The 23,452-nt window shown below is 41.5% G+C and overlaps 2 protein-coding genes across 3 annotated transcripts in view; one reads left to right on the top strand and one right to left on the bottom strand.

Annotated features, from left to right (window-relative positions):
* The first annotated feature begins 2,291 nt into the window (after positions 1-2,291).
* LOC145455998 (ephrin type-A receptor 4-like) overlaps positions 2,292-23,452 on the top strand; it is a 200,124-nt gene continuing 178,963 nt past the window's right edge. For both annotated transcript variants that reach the window (XM_080334029.1, XM_080334028.1), the window contains exon 1: positions 2,292-2,296. The gene's annotated coding sequence lies outside the window, so the exon portion shown is untranslated. The remainder of the gene's footprint in view (positions 2,297-23,452) is intronic.
* On the bottom strand, positions 5,848-11,563 carry LOC145455999 (TBC1 domain family member 5-like). Its single transcript, XM_080334030.1, has 13 exons — positions 11,215-11,563; positions 10,993-11,157; positions 10,367-10,434; positions 10,061-10,303; positions 9,858-9,996; positions 8,951-9,081; positions 8,742-8,884; positions 8,405-8,505; positions 8,127-8,269; positions 7,974-8,067; positions 7,310-7,417; positions 6,690-6,842; positions 5,848-6,051 (listed from the first exon to the last, which is right to left on the bottom strand). The coding sequence occupies exons 1-13, from the start codon at positions 11,368-11,370 to the stop codon at positions 5,974-5,976; spliced, it is 1,722 nt and encodes a 573-aa protein (XP_080190156.1). The 5' UTR covers positions 11,371-11,563; the 3' UTR covers positions 5,848-5,973.

The following is a 23,452-nucleotide window of genomic DNA, read 5'->3' as shown; positions in this document are numbered from 1 at the left end:
CAATGTACGGCGCTCGATAATCTGCGTCTATGAATGATAAAATAGCCTATTATAGGATCTAGAGAAGTCTATGTGCATTGTGCATGTGCAATGTGCTTGTTTTTGAATTGGCTGGATGGTGGGATCCAGAGGATATTAGTTTTACGTACAATATACAATACCGTTGGGTTATATTTTTCATCTGAACAAGTCACACACAATGTACAATGCGATGTCATTATTATTATTATTATGTCGAACGACATGCATCAGTAGTATCAGTAGTCAACCCCGGACTAGAGTGCCTGATGTCCGAGTCCTTTTCGATGATGATATTTTTGAAGCCGCGGCCCTTTCTACTAGTTCTTTCCGGAGCTTGTGAGTGCTTACTTTCGTCGGGCCTTTTTCTGATCTTTTTGCCGCCGTAAGAACGGCAACGGCGGGGAAAAAAGCAGCCCAGATAAACCTCCGACGGGAATCCAACCGGTCCGTCAGATTGGTGGGCGCTTATCGTTACTACTACGTCATCTCCCCCGCCTGCACTCGCACTGTTTTCATGCGGCTCCATAAGTAGGCCTACTCTGAAGTTTGAAATGAGGCTCCTACATCCCAAAAAGGTTGGTAACCAGTGCACTAGACTGACTAGACAGCCAGCGAAAACGTTGACTACTTCTAAGACCTCTGTCGACAATATCATCGTGATACTGTGCCGGCGTGCGCGTCACATGGTCGACGCCAAAAGTGGTTTTAATGGAGGATGCTAAACCTCGGCTATTTCAGCGTAAGTAACGCTGAAAAATCCCATTGAAGTACAAGTCGCGCCTGGGATCTTCAAGGCGGCTATTTCTGGTAGGGACAGAGTTAAGACGTTAGGGAAATATTCAAGTAGCTGCACAACGCGGTTTACGAGAGCACAAGATGGCATTGCTACAAGTCAACAGCCTGCGACAAATTCCAAAAAAGCAAGATGAGTCTCCCCGTGCCTATAGCGCAGAGCGACGCCGATTTACGCTGGAGGCGAAGACAATTTCGAAACCGCGATCGCTAAAGAGGAATCATGATACCCTGCGGTCATGACGGTTTCATTTATAGAGTAGATTAGTGGTTCCCAACCTTTTTGGATGCCGGGGCCGCATGTCAAACTTCAGAGTACGAGTGGAGCCGCATGAGAACACTCCAGTAGGCTACATATAACGAAAATTTAAAGGTAGCTATAGCCTACCTCTGGATCTCACCAGCTAGCTAATTCAAAAACATGCACTTGCACATAGACTTCTATAGATCCTATATCGGTTATTTTAGCACTGATAGACGCAGAATGACGACAGCTATATATTGAAGTAAACTGAAAATGCATATCATTACTACAGTACTTGATGCGCAAGTTTGAAAGGGATTATACTCGAGTAATATCGGTGATACTGCAATATATACTTGACTATAAGCCGTTACTTTGATGTCAGTAGAATTGTGTCGAAATTTGTTCTTCTCAGAGACGATGTGTAAATGTCTATGGCCAGCACAACTCAAGATATATCATTGGCCAATGGGTATTCAATTCCTCCATGCGTTTGGCGCTAGTTTGCAAGAATCCTCATTCCCCGTTTCTCGAAGCGGCCTTGGGCGGCTCAAGATGTAACTAATATCCCTATTTTAGCATTCATATACAGAAATTGACTATAACTATAACAGAAACAAACAACAACTGTCTATTATATTTTGTGTCATATTCAGAAGTCAATCAGAGTCGCAAGAAGGCTAGCTTGGAGCCGCATGCGGTTCTGAGAGCCACGGTTGGGGAATCACCGGATTAGATGCAAATTACCCAAAATCGCACTATATCTTCGAATCACCTGCTCCAGTGTTGCCAATTTAGCGATTTTTCATCCGGTTTAGCGCCAAAAAATAGGATCTAGCGCCTAGCGATAAATCTAGCAATTTTTGAAAAAGTATTTAGCGATTATTTACCGAAAATAGCCAATAAAGATCAGTTCTGGCTGACGACCGCATTGGCTACCGTATACCGTCACCAGAGTGCGGACTCCGATGATATATAATAGGCCTTTTGCAGGACTTCGATCACGTGACTAGATACGCATACCAACAACAAATTGGTTAGCAAGCTACTTTCTCGCGCACCTGCTTCAGTGCTAAATATCGCATAGTGTACTGTTGATTTCTGGTTGTAAACGTTTCGGAAATTTGTTGTAGAAGTCATCAGAGATTCACCTATGCTAGATGTCAATCCTGTACAAAGCATTTAGAATGATATCGTCAGAATTACGCAGAAATCCATCGGTAACGTAGTTGTATTACGGTACTCAACTCTGATCATATGTACCTAAATTTATGCATTTGAAGTGCAGCGATTGGCTTATATTCTGGTAAGAGTATTTGTTAGTTCAAGCAGTATTATTTGTCTGTTGTGGAGCATGATTTTGGATGGAAGATATGGCTGAAGCAGCCGGGATCCGCAAGGATCAGGATATACTGTCTGCTGGTTTGGGTGCTGGCGTGCTGCTATAAAACAAATGTCGCTGAACACATCGGAAGTATCTTTTGGGAAAACCTGCCGTCAAGACTAAGCAAATCAGTGCACTTTATTGTTGCCTTATACAATGCCGATTTTATTACCACTACGTCGCAACTGCGATTGAAGTGGATTTGGCAAATCACACTCGATTTTGATAAATAGTTGATGTCACATAGGTGCGATATTTACCGAACTAAGGGAAGTAACTATCATATAACTCTTAGAGCAGCTCAAACGCAGAGACAAGATCGGTCATCCTATACCCAGACGTGGTCATTGTTGGGAACCGAGTAGAAGTAATGCCTTAATTTATACTCCAGTACAAGTAGCACTAATTACTTCCAGAACATGTCCAAAGTACTTCAAGTGGAAGTAGAAATGAATTTCTGAAAAGCGGTCAAGAAATTCGTTACATGAAGTAGATTTGGTTGAGGGTCACTTAGTTTTAGAAATTGATGCCATGTGACAACTGTAAACATTGCATGTTGCATCTTCTTGATCAACGCAAAAGGGTGATGACACCACAAATAAGTGCAATTTTCAAAAATTAATTTAGTTACGTTGGTACTGGGGCTATTTTGCCCAGTTGTTATGACAACCTCACGCTTGAAGGGGATGCAATCATGCGCCAAAGCTACTTTCTAGTTGACAAAATCCCAAACCTGACAAAAAAGTACTACCTTAAAAGTGTCAAGTAGAAGTGGCAGTAGCCTAAACTCACAATGACGCTAGTACTCAGGTAAAATAGTACTTCGTTGCTGACCCCCTCTGTGTATTGGCTCAACCAACTCGGAAACATCCTCTAAAGACGACTAACATTGTTTCTTTCGCATTGACTCCGTAATATTCTGAACTTATGATATTCTTTGATTCATTGAATTTACAAATAAACTTGCAAAGAAGATCGATTTATTAATTTTTGTGCATTCGATACCCAGAGCATAAGAAATAGTTGAAGAAAAATGGATGTTAACCTTATCAAGTTCAATAACTGCCGAGACTGTTATGCCTATGTATTTTCCTCTACCTCCATAGCCACTTGTCTAGGCATATTCATAGCATCCATGGAAGAGCGCTTGTCTTGCTGTACACAAATGAAATATCATTTTCAAAGCAGACATCAACATCGGGAAAGAAGTTCAGGACAGTTAGTCAGTGGTCAGATCATCTGGTGACATTTTCTGTTGGCATGAAACCACGCTGCCTTCCACCGCATGACCAAATTTCATGTGGTGATAATAATTGGCTCCAGGCTGAATTCTTGACGAGGGCATCATCAATTTCTTAGTTGCCTATGTTCGGCTCTCTCGGGATAATCCATCAGATCATTAATCCGTATGCATGTGGTATAGCCATATGTCTTGAAACTCAAGATATTTGCACTGTGCCATAGAGTGAAGTAATCCAATCCAGGCAATCAATCAAGTAATCCAGGCCCCGGGACAGTTTGTTTCACCCTCAATTGCTGCTGATGATCATTTTCCTTCGGGTAGTGGCACCTGGCAGCATGACAGAATGATCAATAACTTGTAATATAGGTGTAGAGGTCTAAATATTTTTAATTGTTTAACTGAGAAGTCATACAATAGCTTAGGATATTTAATATATTTATGGTATGTAGCACATTGCATGAATTCATGACACATCAACGTACTGGCACTGGCAGTCATTGTCTCTTAGGCTTAAAAATAGCAGTATCCTATATATATTGCAATCGATATCAATCATCAAAATGCTGCAATGATTACCAACTACCGCTACAATACAACTATAATATACTATCCACACCTAACTTAATGCTGCAATAAATATCACGCAGTCAATGTCCTGCAATGTCGAATTTTGTGTCATAACATCATAGTTGACTACCAAATAACGGCTACAATGTCAATCATTTTGACGCAAGGAGTTTACATAGTTCATGAATCAAAGACATCCAACATATTTGAATCCTTGCGTATCTCCATGACACTTGCGAACGTTTACAGCCCGAAAACGATAATATACTGTATCCGAAATACGCCTACGTTAACGACGGATTTCTGCGTAATTCTGACGATATCATTCTATGTGCTTTGTACAGGATTGACATCTAGCATAGGTAAATCTCTGATGTCTTCTACAACAAATTTCCGAAACGTTTACAACCAGAAATCAACAGTACACTATGCGATATTTAGCACTGAAGCAGGTGCGCGAGAAAGTAGCTTGCTAACCAATTTGTTGTTGCTATGCGTATCTAGTCACGTGATCGAAGTCCTGCAAAAGGCCTATTAGATTACTAACCTACGGATAGATTAGATACGCAACTCCTGGCGGTTACGCATCGGCAAACAGTGTCTCTTGCAGAGTAATCTAAATGTAGCATCATTGGCAGTGCTACATCTGGCGACCTGAGCGCTGAAATTTAATATAATTGCCCATGATCGAAAAAATGTGTCGCAGTGATTTCGAAAATACAAAATAAAATCTCGTCCGGACAATGGAACCATGCACCCAGTCCCAGAAACAGCCCTCAAAGTCTGAAAACCGGCATTGCTCCAAGCTCCAACAATGGCACCGCCGCAACAACATGAACATAACAATGACCAATTTCGTCCAGCGATTGTTCTGATCAATGGCGATTTTTAGACTTTGGAGGCTGTTTTGAGGTCGTTCCATTGTCTTGACAAGAATTTAATTCGTATTGTCGGAATCAGTGTGACACTAGCTTTCGTTTAACACCAGATTAATTACATTTCATACCCCGGGTTGGTCCTCGGATTATTTTCGTAAGGTCTCTACTTATAATGGCCAGCAAACCCGGTTCAAGTCGTGTTGTGTAGGGTCAAGTCGCATGTAGTGTACACGTATGTCAAGTCGCGTTCAAGTACTCCAACACAGTTTAGAGAAGAAATCAAGCGCATTTCCATGGTACATCGCATCACGTATTCACGGACGCATCGAGCAAGGCACGCTTATATTGTGAGCGGTTATGCCTGCAAACCTGGTCACTGGTCGCGTATGGCGATCTTTGCGCAAAGCGATCTGCTTTATCGAAATGCACTGCATGTTTTGTCCCGCTTAGAGATGACTATTACGTATTATGAACTAGAAATATGATAAGTGACTTTGGCCCCAGAAGAGTAAAATATAGCTGAGAAGAATGTATTGATATTATGGTCTAATTTAACACCTTTAGCAATTAATGCAGATTTAGCGCTATTTTTTAGCGCTTTTTTATCAATATTTAGCGACATCTAGCGATTTTCTTCCATCCGGAGTTGGCAACACTGACCTGCTCTTCACACACACCTTTCCTCGTAACAGTCACTTAACGATCGAAGAGAACGGTGTACAGTTGTGGATGTTTGTGGAATAGAAAAAAAAATCAAGTAGTCAAGTTCCAATTAGAAACGATATTGCACTATAGGCACACAGCACCATTGACAACTCCGATGGCATCGCGCCTATCGCAGCCTCTACGTCTTTTCACTTGGCACGATGTCACTGGCGATGCTCAGTTCAAAGTTGATGGTTCCTTTCAAGATATCCCGAACCTAAATGATATCACGCGATTGAAAATAACTTCTCGACGCTAGCATGGATTTGTACAAATACAGATCGGCTATGCAAGCATCGGCCCGACGCTGACTGCCGATATACCGTGGATTTCATTATTAAAATGGAGCATCATTGTTGCGTTCCTTGTGTCCAATATGCTAGTATGTAAAATTCATTTAATGACCAATTATAGTGATAATTTATTAGTTGATCGCTAAAATCAACTGAACTGTAGGTATATTTTGTCGCTCCTTACATCCCCTTCTTTGTACATTGGTTGTTGACACGGATTTGTTTCGGATGGTAGCTTTAGACACCTTCGACACAGTCACATATGCTCCTACTCAGTAGACTACATGAGCAAGGATAAAGGATGCTCAGACAAATCAATAAAATGAGCTGTAGATCGTGACATAATGTGAGTAAATTGATTTGAAACTCTGCAGGTATACTATCATCATAATATGGTCTCGGTACACGCGAGATTTCGGACGATTACAATGCTCGGCAAACCATATCAAAGTTAGCTCGTAACTCGTAAATGGAACTACTTGCTCTTGTTGCAATAATATATACGTTCCACCAGTGATGTACACGTCAATCTTGAAACAAAACGTACTCGAAAAATACGTACTTGTTTTAGATTCGCCAAAGTCAGCAGTAGTTGGTCACGTTTGCCTTTTTCCTGTTCATCTTCCGGTACCTCGATGGCGGGTTCTCCCTGGTCCTTGCTGTCTTGTATTGTCTCGGTTTTATCAGTCACTGAGGATCTTGTAGTAACATGAGACTGTTGCAGAAAATATTAGATAGCACGAGGTGAGTTTGCATGTAAGGGATTGAAAGATGTGAAAAGGAAGCAAGTGAGTGCTAAAGCCTACTCATTTCCTCTAGATTCTCAAGCGGATTCGATTTCGCATCACCCATGCTTCGCACTCGTATGTTGAGAAATATCAAATGTGGCCAAGTAAAGTATTTTACAGAGAGACTTTCGTACATGAATGGCAGAAGATTGGGAATTATACGTCGTCATCAAGTTTTAGTCATCTCAAAATTGTCCCAGTGATACATTAGAAAACCCATGAGCCATTTAAGCATAATTGTTTACAACGTTCCTACTGTAGGCCTACTTATCTAACCACCTATTTTTTATTTCTACTTTCAGCAGCCCATAAAATAAATACAGTTAATCTTCTGTAATTATAATTGCACTGATAAGGGCAATACAGTAGTAACGAAATGTACTCCTATGATCACCTGTAGAGTAGCGATGCAAGCATCAATCTTATCCGAACAGTAGCTGCACATCACTTCCATTTTTTCAATTTTACTGCGAGAAGCACCACTATTATCAAGGCGCGGAACCTAGAAACATAGCAACATGAAGAAACCAGATAGGACTCCGTCACATAACAGCATCCGGATATCAACTGAGCGCGCTGAAGCTATCCACTGAGCCCACTTCTACTCAGACTATGTTCGAGAAAGATACCCCAGGGCACCAGTGGCAGTGACGGACTGGTAGGCAAGGCTGGGGAGTCACGAATCAGAGTCTGAACCTTTCTGGTCACAAATTTGGAACGGCTGGAGTCGCAAACTCGGTGTTGAAGATGGTGTCGCAATTTTAGTGAGTGAAAAATTTTCCAGACTTTATAGGGCATAGTAAAATCGAAATCTAGCAGGGATTGGGAGTTGGAATCAGATTTGGCGATTTGAGTAGGAGTCGAAATTGCAATTCAGTTAAAAAAAGAGTAGGAAGTAGTACCCAAAGTCACTACCGTGCTTCAAAACTTCCAAGTCGTAGTCTGAATATATATTCAGACATGTCTAGTTGAAAACCACACTGCATTTAATATGACGTGTTTGGTGAATTCGCGATTCGACTTTGATCGGACCACACACGGAAATCTCGCCGTCTTACGGAATTCCTGTTCGGCGCAAAGTCTCCATTTGGCACGTTTGAAACTTGGGCTCTCGGGCGGCTCGGCGTCGACCGGTTTTCAGGGGTCACTTTTCTAAAGACAAATTTGCAATGGTTTCTTAACGGAAGGAGCATACAATACCAGACATATACTTTTTGAAATCTTGCAATACTTTTAGGAAGCCGTTCTGCTTGTTAACTTTCGGAGGATCTGACGACAGTTTGGTACCGGAGATGGAGGAAAATATACGAGAAGGAAAAGAAGACGCTTGCGAAGAAGTGGAAACACGCCGGCCCTACAACACACAAATAATATTGCTACCGAGACCTGGGATTTACAGTTCATTAGATATAACGGATACTATAAAAAATGTTTCAAATCAATGACAAAATCTAAAATACACGGTTTGCAACCAAAAACTTCTATTCACCTCTCTAATCTGTTTTGCTGCTTGAACCACATCGTTTATATCATCGACTGGCGGGTACTTCATCAGAATTTGCAGGCAAGTTGTGTAGTCAGACGCCAGCACTGCAGAACAAATAATACAATGTTTTCAAAGACATGTCAACATAGTGCAAAAAAATCAGCTACGATTTTTTTCACGTAAGCATAAGTAATAAGCTTGTATGCAAATAGACTTATCTAAGAACTGTGAGTGTATGACCACAAAACTCAGTGCGTCATGTCGCAAGTATGTGAAGATAGGAAATGGGATTGGGATGGAGTTTTCCCATTCGCGATAAACACCAGACAGGTTTACTTACATTGCTGCCTTATATGAGTTAGCATCGCCACAAATAGATAATCGACCAGATCTAAGCTTGGGCCGTCGGCGAAAATTGCATCCCAGAGTACCAGCAAATCCTGAAGTGAAAACTCTCTCCCAAACAGCAGTCGTATCCATCGCCTGAAGATACAAGTTGCCGCGACTCAATACCTCGAATAAATGCAATTTAGGAATTCTTCCACTTACAGTCCGAAAACTTGCGGAATTATCTCAAGCCTGTTGAGGTGCACATGCAATTCGATATCATGCTTCACGAGCAATGTATTGTAGATGTGACACAATTTATTTGCGATCGCAAGAGTTCCGGTGGTTGCGACCTAGAATATCACACAAAATGCTGATGCTTGATGCACAATCGGCATCGTAGAAGGCACGTCCAGACAAAAGAATATCGAGCTGAAACTCATCATTCCATGACTGTGAACATTGAAGCGAAAGTATCCACATCGTACAACCATGGATTTCCTAATATTGTAAATGTGAGAATAGCACAAAATGGTTGAAAAATTCAATATTCTTTAAAAACAGAAAAGCAGACATTGTCAAGCACTCATGCTGCTAGAAGCTTACACATTCAGAAGCTGACTCAACGCAACCGTACTCTTAATGCCTAGACCCACCTTCCTGGTAGAAAGCAATTTTTCAAATATTTAGCAACAGCCTGACCAAAGCAGTAGAGACTATGATAGAAACTGATCGAACCATTATGTACCATACTACTCAAAAATAGGTCAGATATCACCAAAACATTTGCAAAACATTTGCAAAACAATGCAGACCATAGTAAACAAGGTTAACAATCAGTCACTTTCACAGGAATCCAAATTGTATACGGTCAGCCAGGTATGACAAATTGCTTTGCATCAATGGCAATATCTGATTTGTCATTACTGTAATTCACAATATCTCCGACTCATCAATACTGGAAAAGTCCTGAATAACAGCATGAGCACCACTAAAATGTCAGTCATTGATAGAATTGAGACGGAATACAAATTCTTTCGCACACGAAAAAATGGGAAAGGTAGGGAATATTAGAGTACATTTGATGCTGCGCACTGTGCTGTACACAACGCGGATTCTTGGAACTTACAGGTTTTTCACGAAATGGTTTTTCAAGATCCTCAGACGTTTCCTTTTGACTGGCCTCAGTTGAGACGCAAGGTGGGGTCGCAATTGCAGTGACGGAGTACCATTTGTTGGTACTTTCCATGAGCTGGCAGAACATATTACTAAAAGCAAACTGCCTTGATCAGATAACACCGAACACCGATCACGAGTTTTAACAATACTCACTAGGCATCGTGTTCCAAATATCTCTCATCGAGGACGCATTCTATTAATTCGTTCACTTCGCCACTTTCCTTAGCGTAAGAGGCCGCTTCCAAATCACAGTGAATAATGAAAACTAACGGTGCAAGAAGTTCGTGCATTCCTTGTCGATAGGAAAGCTCAGCGTGTTCGCAGGCATAACAGAAAAGTACATCGATCAAAAGCGCGTGAACATCGTCGTTGTGAAAATATTTGATCTCTGGAAATCTGAAAAATAAATGGATATCAGTGATGCTTAGAAAAGAGAAGTCTGTTATAGTAGAAACTTACGTTCTCGTAACGTCTCGTTCTATTGTCTTCTTCAGTTCTTGGTTTTTAAAAAATCTCTTCCATACACTCTACGAACAATCACATAGTAAGATTTAAGGTTAGATGGTCTCAAAAACACTTGCTGGATTCCTATGTGACATTTGATATTTCGGAATAGGGTTTTTTGCTCAATTTCCCTTCATCAATTTATTGGGGTTTTTGCTAGGCATACCTTTTGTCCAAATTACCTATTTCATTCAGATGATATTAAAAACAATCAATTGGGAATAAACAGCTTATTTAGTTTTACTGCGGCAATGCACGCCTGAATCACACAGCATTAAAAGAAATTCTGACTTGACTGGGTTCCAGTGATTCGACCATAATAATATTTATATTCTTGGAATCAGTATGAAAGCAGTTTTACATTGGTCAGTGGCTACACAAGACACTTACCAGTATCCTATAACACAAGGTCCAGGTAACTTTTATTATGGTAGTCGCAAGCCAGATGACAAATGAAATGAGATATTTGGAAAATTGTTCAATGATGAAGTGACAGATCAATTGTGACAACAAATGAAATGAAACCATGTGTTGCCCGGCCATAATATGACATCAAAATATTTGAGACAATGAAAAATAACCTGATCATCTTGAGACAAGGGGTTTTCAACAGCGATATCACTCTTTTCTCCATCTGCCTCTGGATCGCATATGTGTTTAGTTTTTATACTTTGATACTTGGCTCGCGACGCACTAGTAACATCCTGCCAAAGGTTCGGGTTCGGGGGGAAACAGTTGAGGAAGACCTGTAAAAATGGATTTTTCAGCATACAGTTTCTATGTTTAAAGTTTTACAAACGAACCCTCCAACAAATGCTACGGAAATTGCATCCTCGAAGTTGACCCTGGAATGCCAATCCTTGTAGATATTGTGACAATTCATTCGGGGATCTCTCACAATTGAAGCAATCACTCCACTGATTCAAATATCCCTTCAGAGTTGCGCCATCGTTATTCATTTCCGACTGACTAGATACTATACATCAGATATACCATCAAAACAGAATGAATAACCATTGAAAACTGAACAAGATCATATGCGCAGCTTGCTAACCACCATCACCACCCGGCTACGGAGTTACAGCCAATCACTTTCAATTAATGAATTTGGTGTTGAGTTCGGGCAGTACTCATATCGACGGCATCAAGTAAACAAACACTGAAGTGGTCCTGGCGGAATTTCGGCGGAATATTTGTGATCACGTGAAACACTATTTTCGCGAACGCAGAATATTAACCCTCAACCGATGCACGGCAAATGTCATATTTCAGGCTCGATACGAAAGTGTACCTCACCTACAATTCAGATAATTAACACATCATCGGAAAGAGCGTTCAAATTACTTTATTTAAAATCCATTTCTAGATTCCAGATCGTCCTGCTTAATTACGAACACGAGGACCAACGCTACGTTATATTGCGCTGTCGGGCATTGTTGGCCGCCATTTCAATGTATGGCAAATTCCACATTCAACGCCGGATTTAAAAGTGTACCTCACCTACAATTCAGATAATTAGCACATCATCGGAAAGAGCGTTCAAATTACTTTATTTAAAATCAATTTCTAGATTCCAGATCGTCCTGCTTAATTACGAACACGAGGACCAAGGCTACGTTATATTGCGCTGTCGGGCATTGTTGGCCGCCATTTCAATGTATGGCAAATTCCACATTCAACGCCGGATTTAAAAGTGTACCTCACCTACAATTCAGATAATTAACACATCTTCGGAAAGAGCGTTCAAATTACTTTATTTAAAATCCATTTCTAGATTCCAGATCGTCCTGCTTAACTACGAACACGAGGACCAAGGCTACGTTATATTGCGCTGTCGGGCATTGTTGGCCGCCATTTCAATGTATGGCAAATTCCACATTCAACGCCGGATTTAAAAGTGTACCTCACCTACAATTCAGATAATTAACACATCATCGGAAAGAGCGTTCAAATTACTTTATTTAAAATCCATTTCTATATTCCAGATCGTCCTGCTTAATTACGAACACGAGGACCAAGGCTACGTTATATTGCGCTGTCGGGCATTGTTGGCCGCCATTTCAATGTATGGCAAATTCCACATTCAACGCCGGATTTAAAAGTGTACCTCACCTACAATTCAGATAATTAACACATCATCGGAAAGAGCGTTCAAATTACTTTATTTAAAATCCATTTCTATATTCCAGATCGTCCTGCTTAATTACGAACACGAGGACCAAGGCTACGTTATATTGCGCTGTCGGGCATTGTTGGCCGCCATTTCAATGTATGGCAAATTCCACATTCAACGCCGGATTTAAAAGTGTACCTCACCTACAATTCAGATAATTAACACATCATCGGAAAGAGCGTTCAAATTACTTTATTTAAAATCCATTTCTATATTCCAGATCGTCCTGCTTAATTACGAACACGAGGACCAAGGCTACGTTATATTGCGCTGTCGGGCATTGTTGGCCGCCATTTCAATGTATGGCAAATTCCACATTCAACGCCGGATTTAAAAGTGTACCTCACCTACAATTCAGATAATTAGCACATCATCGGAAAGAGCGTTCAAATTACTTTATTTAAAATCAATTTCTAGATTCCAGATCGTCCTGCTTAATTACGAACACGAGGACCAAGGCTACGTTATATTGCGCTGTCGGGCATTGTTGGCCGCCATTTCAATGTATGGCAAATTCCACATTCAACGCCGGATTTAAAAGTGTACCTCACCTACAATTCAGATAATTAACACATCTTCGGAAAGAGCGTTCAAATTACTTTATTTAAAATCCATTTCTAGATTCCAGATCGTCCTGCTTAACTACGAACACGAGGACCAAGGCTACGTTATATTGCGCTGTCGGGCATTGTTGGCCGCCATTTCAATGTATGGCAAATTCCACATTCAACGCCGGATTTAAAAGTGTACCTCACCTACAATTCAGATAATTAACACATCTTCGGAAAGAGCGTTCAAATTACTTTATTTAAAATCCATTTCTAGATTCCAGATCGTCCTGCTTAACTACGAACACGAGGACCAAGGCTACGTTATATTGCGCTGTCGGGCATTGTTGGCCGCCATTTCAATGTATGGCAAATTCCACATTCAACGCCGGATTTAAAAGTGTACCTCACCTACAATTCAGATAATTAACACATCATCGGAAAGAGCGTTCAAATTACTTTATTTAAAATCCATTTCTATATTCCAGATCGTCCTGCTTAATTACGAACACGAGGACCAAGGCTACGTTATATTGCGCTGTCGGGCATTGTTGGCCGCCATTTCAATGTATGGCAAATTCCACATTCAACGCCGGATTTAAAAGTGTACCTCACCTACAATTCAGATAATTAACACATCTTCGGAAAGAGCGTTCAAATTACTTTATTTAAAATCCATTTCTAGATTCCAGATCGTCCTGCTTAACTACGAACACGAGGACCAAGGCTACGTTATATTGCGCTGTCGGGCATTGTTGGCCGCCATTTCAATGTATGGCAAATTCCACATTCAACGCCGGATTTAAAAGTGTACCTCACCTACAATTCAGATAATTAACACATCTTCGGAAAGAGCGTTCAAATTACTTTATTTAAAATCCATTTCTAGATTCCAGATCGTCCTGCTTAACTACGAACACGAGGACCAAGGCTACGTTATATTGCGCTGTCGGGCATTGTTGGCCGCCATTTCAATGTATGGCAAATTCCACATTCAACGCCGGATTTAAAAGTGTACCTCACCTACAATTCAGATAATTAACACATCATCGGAAAGAGCGTTCAAATTACTTTATTTAAAATCCATTTCTATATTCCAGATCGTCCTGCTTAATTACGAACACGAGGACCAAGGCTACGTTATATTGCGCTGTCGGGCATTGTTGGCCGCCATTTCAATGTATGGCAAATTCCACATTCAACGCCGGATTTAAAAGTGTACCTCACCTACAATTCAGATAATTAACACATCATCGGAAAGAGCGTTCAAATTACTTTATTTAAAATCCATTTCTATATTCCAGATCGTCCTGCTTAATTACGAACACGAGGACCAAGGCTACGTTATATTGCGCTGTCGGGCATTGTTGGCCGCCATTTCAATGTATGGCAAATTCCACATTCAACGCCGGATTTAAAAGTGTACCTCACCTACAATTCAGATAATTAACACATCATCGGAAAGAGCGTTCAAATTACTTTATTTAAAATCAATTTCTAGATTCCAGATCGTCCTGCTTAATTACGAACACGAGGACCAAGGCTACGTTATATTGCGCTGTCGGGCATTGTTGGCCGCCATTTCAATGTATGGCAAATTCCACATTCAACGCCGGATTTAAAAGTGTACCTCACCTACAATTCAGATAATTAACACATCATCGGAAAGAGCTTTCAAATTACTTTAATTCAAATCCATTTTTAGATTCCAGATCTTCCTGACTAATTACAAATAGTATAGGATGATTAATTTTCCGTATTATTACGCTTTTGTACAGTGCATGCTGCGTGTTTTTGATGACTCAATTTTCAGGAATTATGATTGTCGGTATCACTTTTATCTGATGTCAGTTATTCCCCGCTGGCAGCAGGATACTTTGATAGCTGTGTGAACTAATATTATGACTACCGGTCATCCACCAAAATTTCCCTATTTACGCAATATTGGTATTTCGAGATATGCCCCTAATTGGCCCCGACTCTGATAAAATCTGACCCTTTTAATATTTTTCTAAAGAAGAAGAAGACAGCTAGTTTATGCTATTGTTAACACAAGCTGCTGTAAGTGGTGTATTAATATTTGATAATGTAAAGTTAAGGTTAATTTACTAAAAAATATTAGGCCTATATTTCCAGGGTCACTATTCTTGGTTTTGGTCGCTGCATTCCGAGGTTTGTGCAGTTTGGTGAAATAAACCTGGTTTTGCTACTAAGTCATCCAAAATTCGCGCTCTCTGTAAGTCTCGCCCGATGTCTGTATCTCACTATAGCAGTTTTCTCATAATGCCGACTTATCGTCATCGTCATCGTGTTCGTAATTAAGCAGGGCGATCTGGAATCTAGAAATGGATTTTAAATAAAGTAATTTGAACGCTCTTTCCGATGATGTGTTAATTATCTGAATTGTAGGTGAGGTACACTTTTAAATCCGGCCTTGAATGTAGAATTTGCCATACATTGAAATGGCGGCCAACAATGCCAGACAGCGCAATATAACGTAGCCTTGGTCCTCGTGTTCGTAATTAAGCAGGACGATCTGGAATCTAGAAATGGATTTTAAATAAAGTAATTTGATGTGTTAATTATCTGAATTGTAGGTGAGGTACACTTTTAAATCCGGCCTAGAATGTGGAATTTGCCATACACTAAAATGGCGGCGAATAATGCCCGACAGCGCAATATACGTAACTTGGTCATCGTGTTCGTAATTAAGCAGGGCGATCTGGAATCTAGAAATGGATTTTAAATAAAGTAATTTGAAAGCTCTTTCCGACGATGTGTTAATTATCTGAATTGTAGGTGAGGTACACTTTTAAATCCGGCCTTGAATGTGGAATTTGCCATACATTGAAATGGCGGCCAACAATGCCCGACAGCGCAATATACGTAACTTGGTCATCGTGTTCGTAATTAAGCAGGACGATCTGGAATCAAGAAATGGATTTTAAATAAAGTAATTTGAAAGCTCTTTCCGACGATGTGTTAATTATCTGAATTATAGGTGAGGTACACTTTTAAATTCGGCCTTGAATGTGGAATTTGCCATACATTGAAATGGCGGCCAACAATGCCCGACAGCGCAATATAACGTAGCCTTGGTCCTCGTGTTCGTAATTAAGCAGGACGATCTGGAATCTAGAAATGGATTTTAAATAAAGTAATTTGAAAGCTCTTTCCGATGATGTGTTAATTATCTGAATTGTTGGTGAGGTACACTTTTAAATCCGGCCTTGAATGTAGAATTTGCCATACATTTAAATGGCGGCCAACAATGCCCGACAGCGCAATAAAACGTAGCCTTGGTCCTCGTGTTCGTAATTAAGCAGGACGATCTGGAATCTAGAAATGGATTTTAAATAAAGTAATTTGAAAGCTCTTTCCGATGATGTGTTAATTATCTGAATTGTAGGTGAGGTACACTTTTAAATCCGGCCTTGAATGTAGAATTTGCCATACATTGAAATGGCGGCCAACAATGCCCGACAGCGCAATATGACGTAGCCTTGGTCCTCGTGTTCGTAGTTAAGCAGGACGATCTGGAATCTAGAAATGGATTTTAAATAAAGTAATTTGAAAGCTCTTTCCGATGATGTGGTAATTATCTGAATTGTAGGTGAGGTACACTTTTAAATCCGGCGTTGAATGTGGAATTTGCCATACATTGAAATGGCGGCCAACAATGCCAGACAGCGCAATATAACGTAGCCTTGGTCCTCGTGTTCGTAATTAAGCAGGACGATCTGGAATCTAGAAATGGATTTTAAATAAAGTAATTTGAAAGCTCTTTCCGATGATGTGGTAATTATCTGAATTGTAGGTGAGGTACACTTTTAAATCCGGCGTTGAATGTGGAATTTGCCATACATTGAAATGGCGGCCAACAATGCCAGACAGCGCAATATAACGTAGCCTTGGTCCTCGTGTTCGTAATTAAGCAGGACGATCTGGAATCTAGAAATTGATTTTAAATAAAGTAATTTGATGTGTTAATTATCTGAATTATAGGTCAGGTACACTTTCGTATCCAGCCTGAAATATGACATTTGCCGTGCATCGGTTGAGGGTTAATATTCTGCGTTCGCGAAAATAGTGTTTTACGTGATCACAAATATTCCGCCGAAATTCCGCCAGGACCACTTCAGTAAACAAACAACTAACGACGTAAAGCCGAGCCTCTGAAGTTTAGAAATCCGAATTCGTCTTGCTCCGGATCGTCATATGAAACCCGGAATCACGTTCCACTAGCCTAGCACATTGGGTCAAAGCAAATGCCGATGAAAGCCTTGATGCATTATTCTAAGTTTACATCCACCGAGCTCAGTGTAAATCCGGGTCCTGCTCCGACCCAGAATGAAGATACTTTTATAGAGGATATCCTACAGCCCTGCCCAATATACATACACTCTTCATCAGGGGTCGGGAACCAATGGCTTGCGAGCCATATAAGCTCTTTTGGATATAAGATGTGGCTCTTTGCCATTTTTTTTTATTTCGGCACACAAATCATCAATATTGCAGCAACTTCCCTTCACGTCCAAAAAAATTAGTCCTGTGGCATTATTTAGTACAGGGGAGTCAAACTCAAATTGCGTCACAGGCCGGATTCAGACCTTCAAATCTCTCGCGGGCCGTGCCAGACCAGTGATTCCAATGCGATTTCGCATGCCCTATATTTTTACTTGAATACTTTAATATCAACTATATTAATTATTAGTATGTTACACTGTACCACGGATCATAGAGGTTTTATTCTAGAAAGTAGCAACACCTTTATTCGTGAACTATAGGGAATTGGCCAAAATTCGAAGTTTGATTGAATACAGATATAAACCGCAAACGACGATCTAAGTCAGTGATTCCCAAGCGCGGCCCCCAAGAATATTAAAAAGTCGAGTTATGACAAAAAATTAAATTTATATTTATAAAATACACTGGCTTGGCTTGGAGTCTGGAGTTTTTAATTAAGATTGCAGGAAAGTCGTGAATAGACTGCTATCGTTACGTCCAGTTGAACGAGCAGTAGCTATAGATATAGGTAAAGACGGGACTGTAACTACCGCACGTCAAACCCCCAAAGGGGCGGGGCGAGCTCGAACGGGGCTCAGAATTACTTCGTAAATTAGCATAAATTATAGAGTATCTTTTGTAAAATTTTTGCATCTTTTTCAATTTTTTTGCTGTAGGCGTGATTTCATGCTGCCAAATATCTTGATTTCTGGGCACTCATCCCCGAGACAAAATGCGGAAGATTTATAGAAATGGGCATTGGCCATATCGGCGTTAGCCTTTACCGCGCCACGACGCACCAAGCGAGAAAACCTTGGCCGAACAGGACTGCCTTTATGCTGACCGACAACGTCGTTATATATACAAAATACTGTCTTGGCAGTCTCAACCTCTCGAGACAAATACCATCCCGCAGGGAAAAATTATATTCCAGTGAAGAAATATCAATTTGAAATCGTATGCGTCTCTTAGTTTAAAAGCCTACGTTTCGGCGATTCCATATTTTTTTGATATAGCAGACAGGAGGTCCCGAAATAACATGTTACGTAGGGTTACCATATTTCGGAAATCTAAAAAGAGGACACTTTTTCGGAAATTTCAGACTTGCAAAACCGGAGAAGAATTCTCAAAAAACGGTGAATTTTTCCCACTTTGTGGTCGGTTGACTAAAAAAAGGTCAACTTTTTGCTCAGAGCTCAAAATACCGTTTTTCTCTCCACATTGCTAGGTGGTTGACTAAAAAAATATGATCTCAATTTTCAAAAAAGAGGACAAAATCTCAAAAAAGAGGACAAAAGGGCGTCCTCCGAGGACACTTTCAAAAAAGTCAAAAAAGAGGACAAGTCCTCTTAAAAGAGGACGTATGGTAACCCTAATGTTACGGAATCATACTAATGGGCCCTACAGTTTCCAAGACACCTCACTCAGCTCTACCGGTAAATCTGATTACGTGAGCAGCGAGGGCAAGAAATTGATAGCATAATATATGCAATTCCCGATCATATTGACCGATTTTATCATGAAGTATCGAAAATTTTCGCCCTTCGCGCTGGCTCACTTAACGGTACAACTAGTTTAGTGGCAAAAGCGAACAAGGTGATAGGGATAGGTTTATCTATCACTCTGGGATCCCAAGACCCAAGTTTACTATTTTTTTTGGGGGGGGAGGGCTGACGAAGTGCTGTTTCGTTCCTGCCAACGGGTGTATACGTCCGAAGATGTTTAATTATTGTTGAGGGGCCCTACCTTTTCAAACACACTTCCCTCGGGTATACCTGTAAAACTGATTACGTGAGCAGAGAGAGGATAAAAATTGATGGCAATATATATGCAATTCCCGATCATATTGACCGATTCAATCATACATTGCAGAAAATTTTGCGCTTCGCGCGTCTAGGCGATAAAACCTGACTCACTAAATCGCCTCGAAAGCAGCATAATTGGTAGTCCTATAGCTCACGACCGAAGCGTCCGCATAATTTGATAGGTCCGGTCTTCATCGAAAGCTAGTTTCGCACTGATTCCAAAAATGCAAATTGAAATCTCGCCAGGGCAATAAAACTACTCTGAAATAGCCTCCTCCAAAGGTCGACTGTTATTAACAGTGGGAGCGCAGCAACACAATGGTCATAACAATGGCCAATGGCGTCAAGTGATTGATTGGAGCAATGCCAATTTTCATATTTTGGTGACATTTTGGGTCCGTTTAACTGCCCTGGTATTCGTGCGGCCCCGACCGTGCTCTGAAATTCTAAATTTGGCCCTGACACCGAAAAAGTTTGGGAACCACTGATCTAAGTTGTCTTATTTCTCTGCTCCATTTGCCTTAGTCGTAAGCTGGCGTTAGCCCCGCGTATGAAGAGTAAAGAAGGCAGGAGATTTATCAGCAAACGCAGACGTAGGAGTTTGTTTTCGTATCATTAAATCGCGATTCGGGATGGTATGGAGTCCAGTCCCGCCTTTGATTTGGAAGTGACATCGCAGTGCGATCCAGAGTTGGATCAATTACAATATTTCAGTTCAATTACAATTACAATTACTTTCATGAATGTTTCAATTACATTACAATTACAATTACTCCATGCTAAAAATATCAAATTACAATTACAATTACAATTACTCCTTGCATGCTTCAATTACATTACAATTACAATTACAATTGCTGCTGTTGAACATGTAATTTAATAATCATAAATTCAACCGTGCTCCTTGACAACCGTAGCGTCGTATTTAACAACAATTCAAGTCTAGTTCAGATTGTGTAGTAATAAATGCGTTTATGTGCGTACATAGTATGCTATGTGAGATGTCATTGTGGCGTAATATAAGCGTGTTTTGAATGCTTGGTAATTATGGCTCACGTAATTGGAAATGTAAAATATTATTTACCTAATTTGCTATGGGTTTGGATTAAGGATAGGGTGCAGTATGTCGTTGAAAAAGTATTATAATATATGCACGTGTTGGATTTGCGTCTATAGTATATAATTAACGAAGTAATATTATTTTTATCAAGGGACGTAGGAATTAGGATGAGGAGTGAAAACAAAACCGTGCTTTGTCAGATAAGACGTTATATAATATCCAGTGGTCTGGTTAGTTAGCCAGACGAAATAACGATGCAGCATCGTGATCTGAAATCGTATTGTAGATTGCCAACCCACGGATAGATGCGCAAGATGTGAGTCACGGATGAATGCACCGACAAACGTACTGCAGAGCCGGCTAAAAGCAGCAAACTTTGTAGTCCTAGAGCTGGCGATCCATGCGTCCAAATTTGATGCATCTGGTCTTTATCGTAAGCTATTGATGTACTAATTCCGAAAATACAAAATAAAATCTCGTCAGTGTGCAACTTTGCATTTATTCATAGGTTAAATACCGTAATAAATGATCAAACTGAAATACAAAAGAACAGTTGCATCGACTAGCCTAATACCTATTACTCCAATAACTCACAAGACGTGGGTGCTAATACATACATGCACACACGTCGCGCAATCACAACAACAAGAAGACGAGATCGCTCATGCGTTTAAGGAAACTATTAGAGAGAGAGTGATAGCAGCAAGAGATATTCACACATCCCCCCCAACTCCTAACGAAATCAACGTGCATTGAGTGAGGAGTTCAAAATACCGCGTATAGAGAACGTTCAACCAAATACTCCTATGGCGATAGCGGGAATCAACATAAAATTTGTGCCCCAATAACATAGTCCTTGTGCCATACTGGAGGAGTAACATTTCTGCCAGAGCGCTGGCGTCTCTCATTAGGCGGTGCTGCAACACTAGTGTCGTCGATCGGTACTTCAACTGGTAGATGATCTCCTGCATTCGATTCGGCGGATCGCAGCACGCCAGGGTCTACTTCATTTGACTGCCCATTTCGAGCGGGTGGCGAAACGACTTGAGGAGGCGTAGCTGTGCCGGGAGACGAGACCGTTGGCTGAAGAGATTGGTGCTTCTGGTTCGAGAAGTACGGCTCAATCTTGCGCAGAAATTTCCTGTTACGCAGCGTCAATCTGCCGGAACCGTCCACTTTCACGAGGTACTGGTCATGGTCCCGGCACTGAACCACAGTGCCCGTTCTGTCCCATCGAAGGGGGTAACGACCGTTTTGGTTTTGAATGCGACAGACATCACCTTCAAGAAGCGGTGATAATGGCTTAGTGTTCAACGACAGAGATTCCAGCTGCTTCGCAAATCTGGTACGCAACGTGTGCTCGCGACTCCGCCAGAGGTTTCTCCATAATGGCCTTATATTGCGCTGGGTGAAAACTGGGACCCATGCTTTGATCGGCAGCGCGTCTTTCAAAGTCCTGCCAAATACTATTTCTGCAGGAGAGAGTCCGTTCGCGGGGTCGGGGCAATTGCGAAACTGTAGCAACGCCCGAGTAATTGCATCGGTCCGAATGCTGCCACCCTGCGAAATGTTGCCGAGAAGGAGTCGTTTCATCGATTTCACCGCGGCCTCCGCACGGCCATTTGACCGGGAGTGGTAAGCCGACGAGAGCCTGTGGCGCACCCCCCATTTTCGAAAAAATTCCCGAGTGCTGTGCGCAGCAAATTCGGGTCCCCCGTCACTGCTAAGTTCTTCGGCCACTCCAAACGTGCCGAAGTAACTTCGTAATGCATCTTGGAGTCCGAGGGCTCCAGACGTTTGCCCACCATGCTTCACATGGAATATCGCTGGCCAGTTGCTGAAGCGGTCAACAACGACTAAATAGTGGTGGCCTGCGGCGGTGCAATAATCAGCAGCAACAGCTTGGAAAGGGTAGGTCGGTATGAATGGCTCGGCCGGAGGCATGTATGCTTGACTCGGTGCCATTTTACTGCAGTTGCACAACGTGCTCGTGTACGTGCTATACACTCAGTCATCCCAGGCCAAAATACTGTGGCCTGTGCTCTCTGTGACATGGCAGCAGTCCCTTGGTGTGCCGAGTGTAAGATTTCACAAATAACCCCTCGCAGCGGCGGGGGAACGACGATCCGGTCATTATACATGACAACATCATCTACGATCGAAAGGTTGTCGCGGTACCGCCAATATGATTGTAGTTGAAAAGGCAGTTTGTCCGATTTGTCTGGGAATCCTGAGATGATGTGATTTTTCAACTCACTGAGGATAGGATCGTATGCGGTACTACGCTTTACGTCGTCCCAGGAGACAACTTCAATGGCATTCAATGATGCTCGGGAGGCGGCCACGATGCTGATTTCAATCAGATTGGTGTCCTCATGGGCAGCTACTATACTGTCGCAGTGGTCCAATGGCATGTCCTCCACTGGAGTCAAGGGAGCAGGGTGCCTGGAAAATGCATCAGACGCAGGAATGAGCTTGCCAGGAACATGGACGACACGGAAGCGCCATGACAATGTGCGCTGCTTCAGACGAAAAATCCTTGTGTTGGTAATTTCATCAAGGGAGCGGTCCCCAAAGATTTTTACCAAAGGTTTGTGGTCAGTGCAGATGATGAGATCGTCACATCCTAGGGTGAAGAACTTCGTATCTTCCAATGCCCATGCGATTCCAAGCGCCTCGCCCTCTACAGAACAATAACGTTGTTCGGCGGATCGAAGGAACCTTGAGCCAGCGAGAGTGATTTTCCACCCATGGTCGCAACAGTCGGGAGTCAAGGAAACGCATTTGCAGTGCTTTTGTCGCAACCAGTAGCCAATGCCAGACCTTGACCAGTCCGGGGTCAGGCACGTTCTTCTAGTGGGGTCAAAGATCCGTACTCCATCTTTGATAGCGTTGATGAGCTCCAGCTTGGAGTGCGCGAATGCATCATCAAGTTCGGAAGTCCAGCAA

The sequence above is a fragment of the Botryllus schlosseri genome, chromosome 14, assembly GCF_051294905.1.
Source record: "Botryllus schlosseri isolate E-star chromosome 14, Bs_hap1, whole genome shotgun sequence".
NCBI classification, from domain to species: Eukaryota; Metazoa; Chordata; class Ascidiacea; order Stolidobranchia; family Styelidae; genus Botryllus; species Botryllus schlosseri.
The sequence above is the reverse complement of the archived record's forward strand: the minus strand, read 5'-3'. Positions and strand labels throughout refer to the sequence as shown.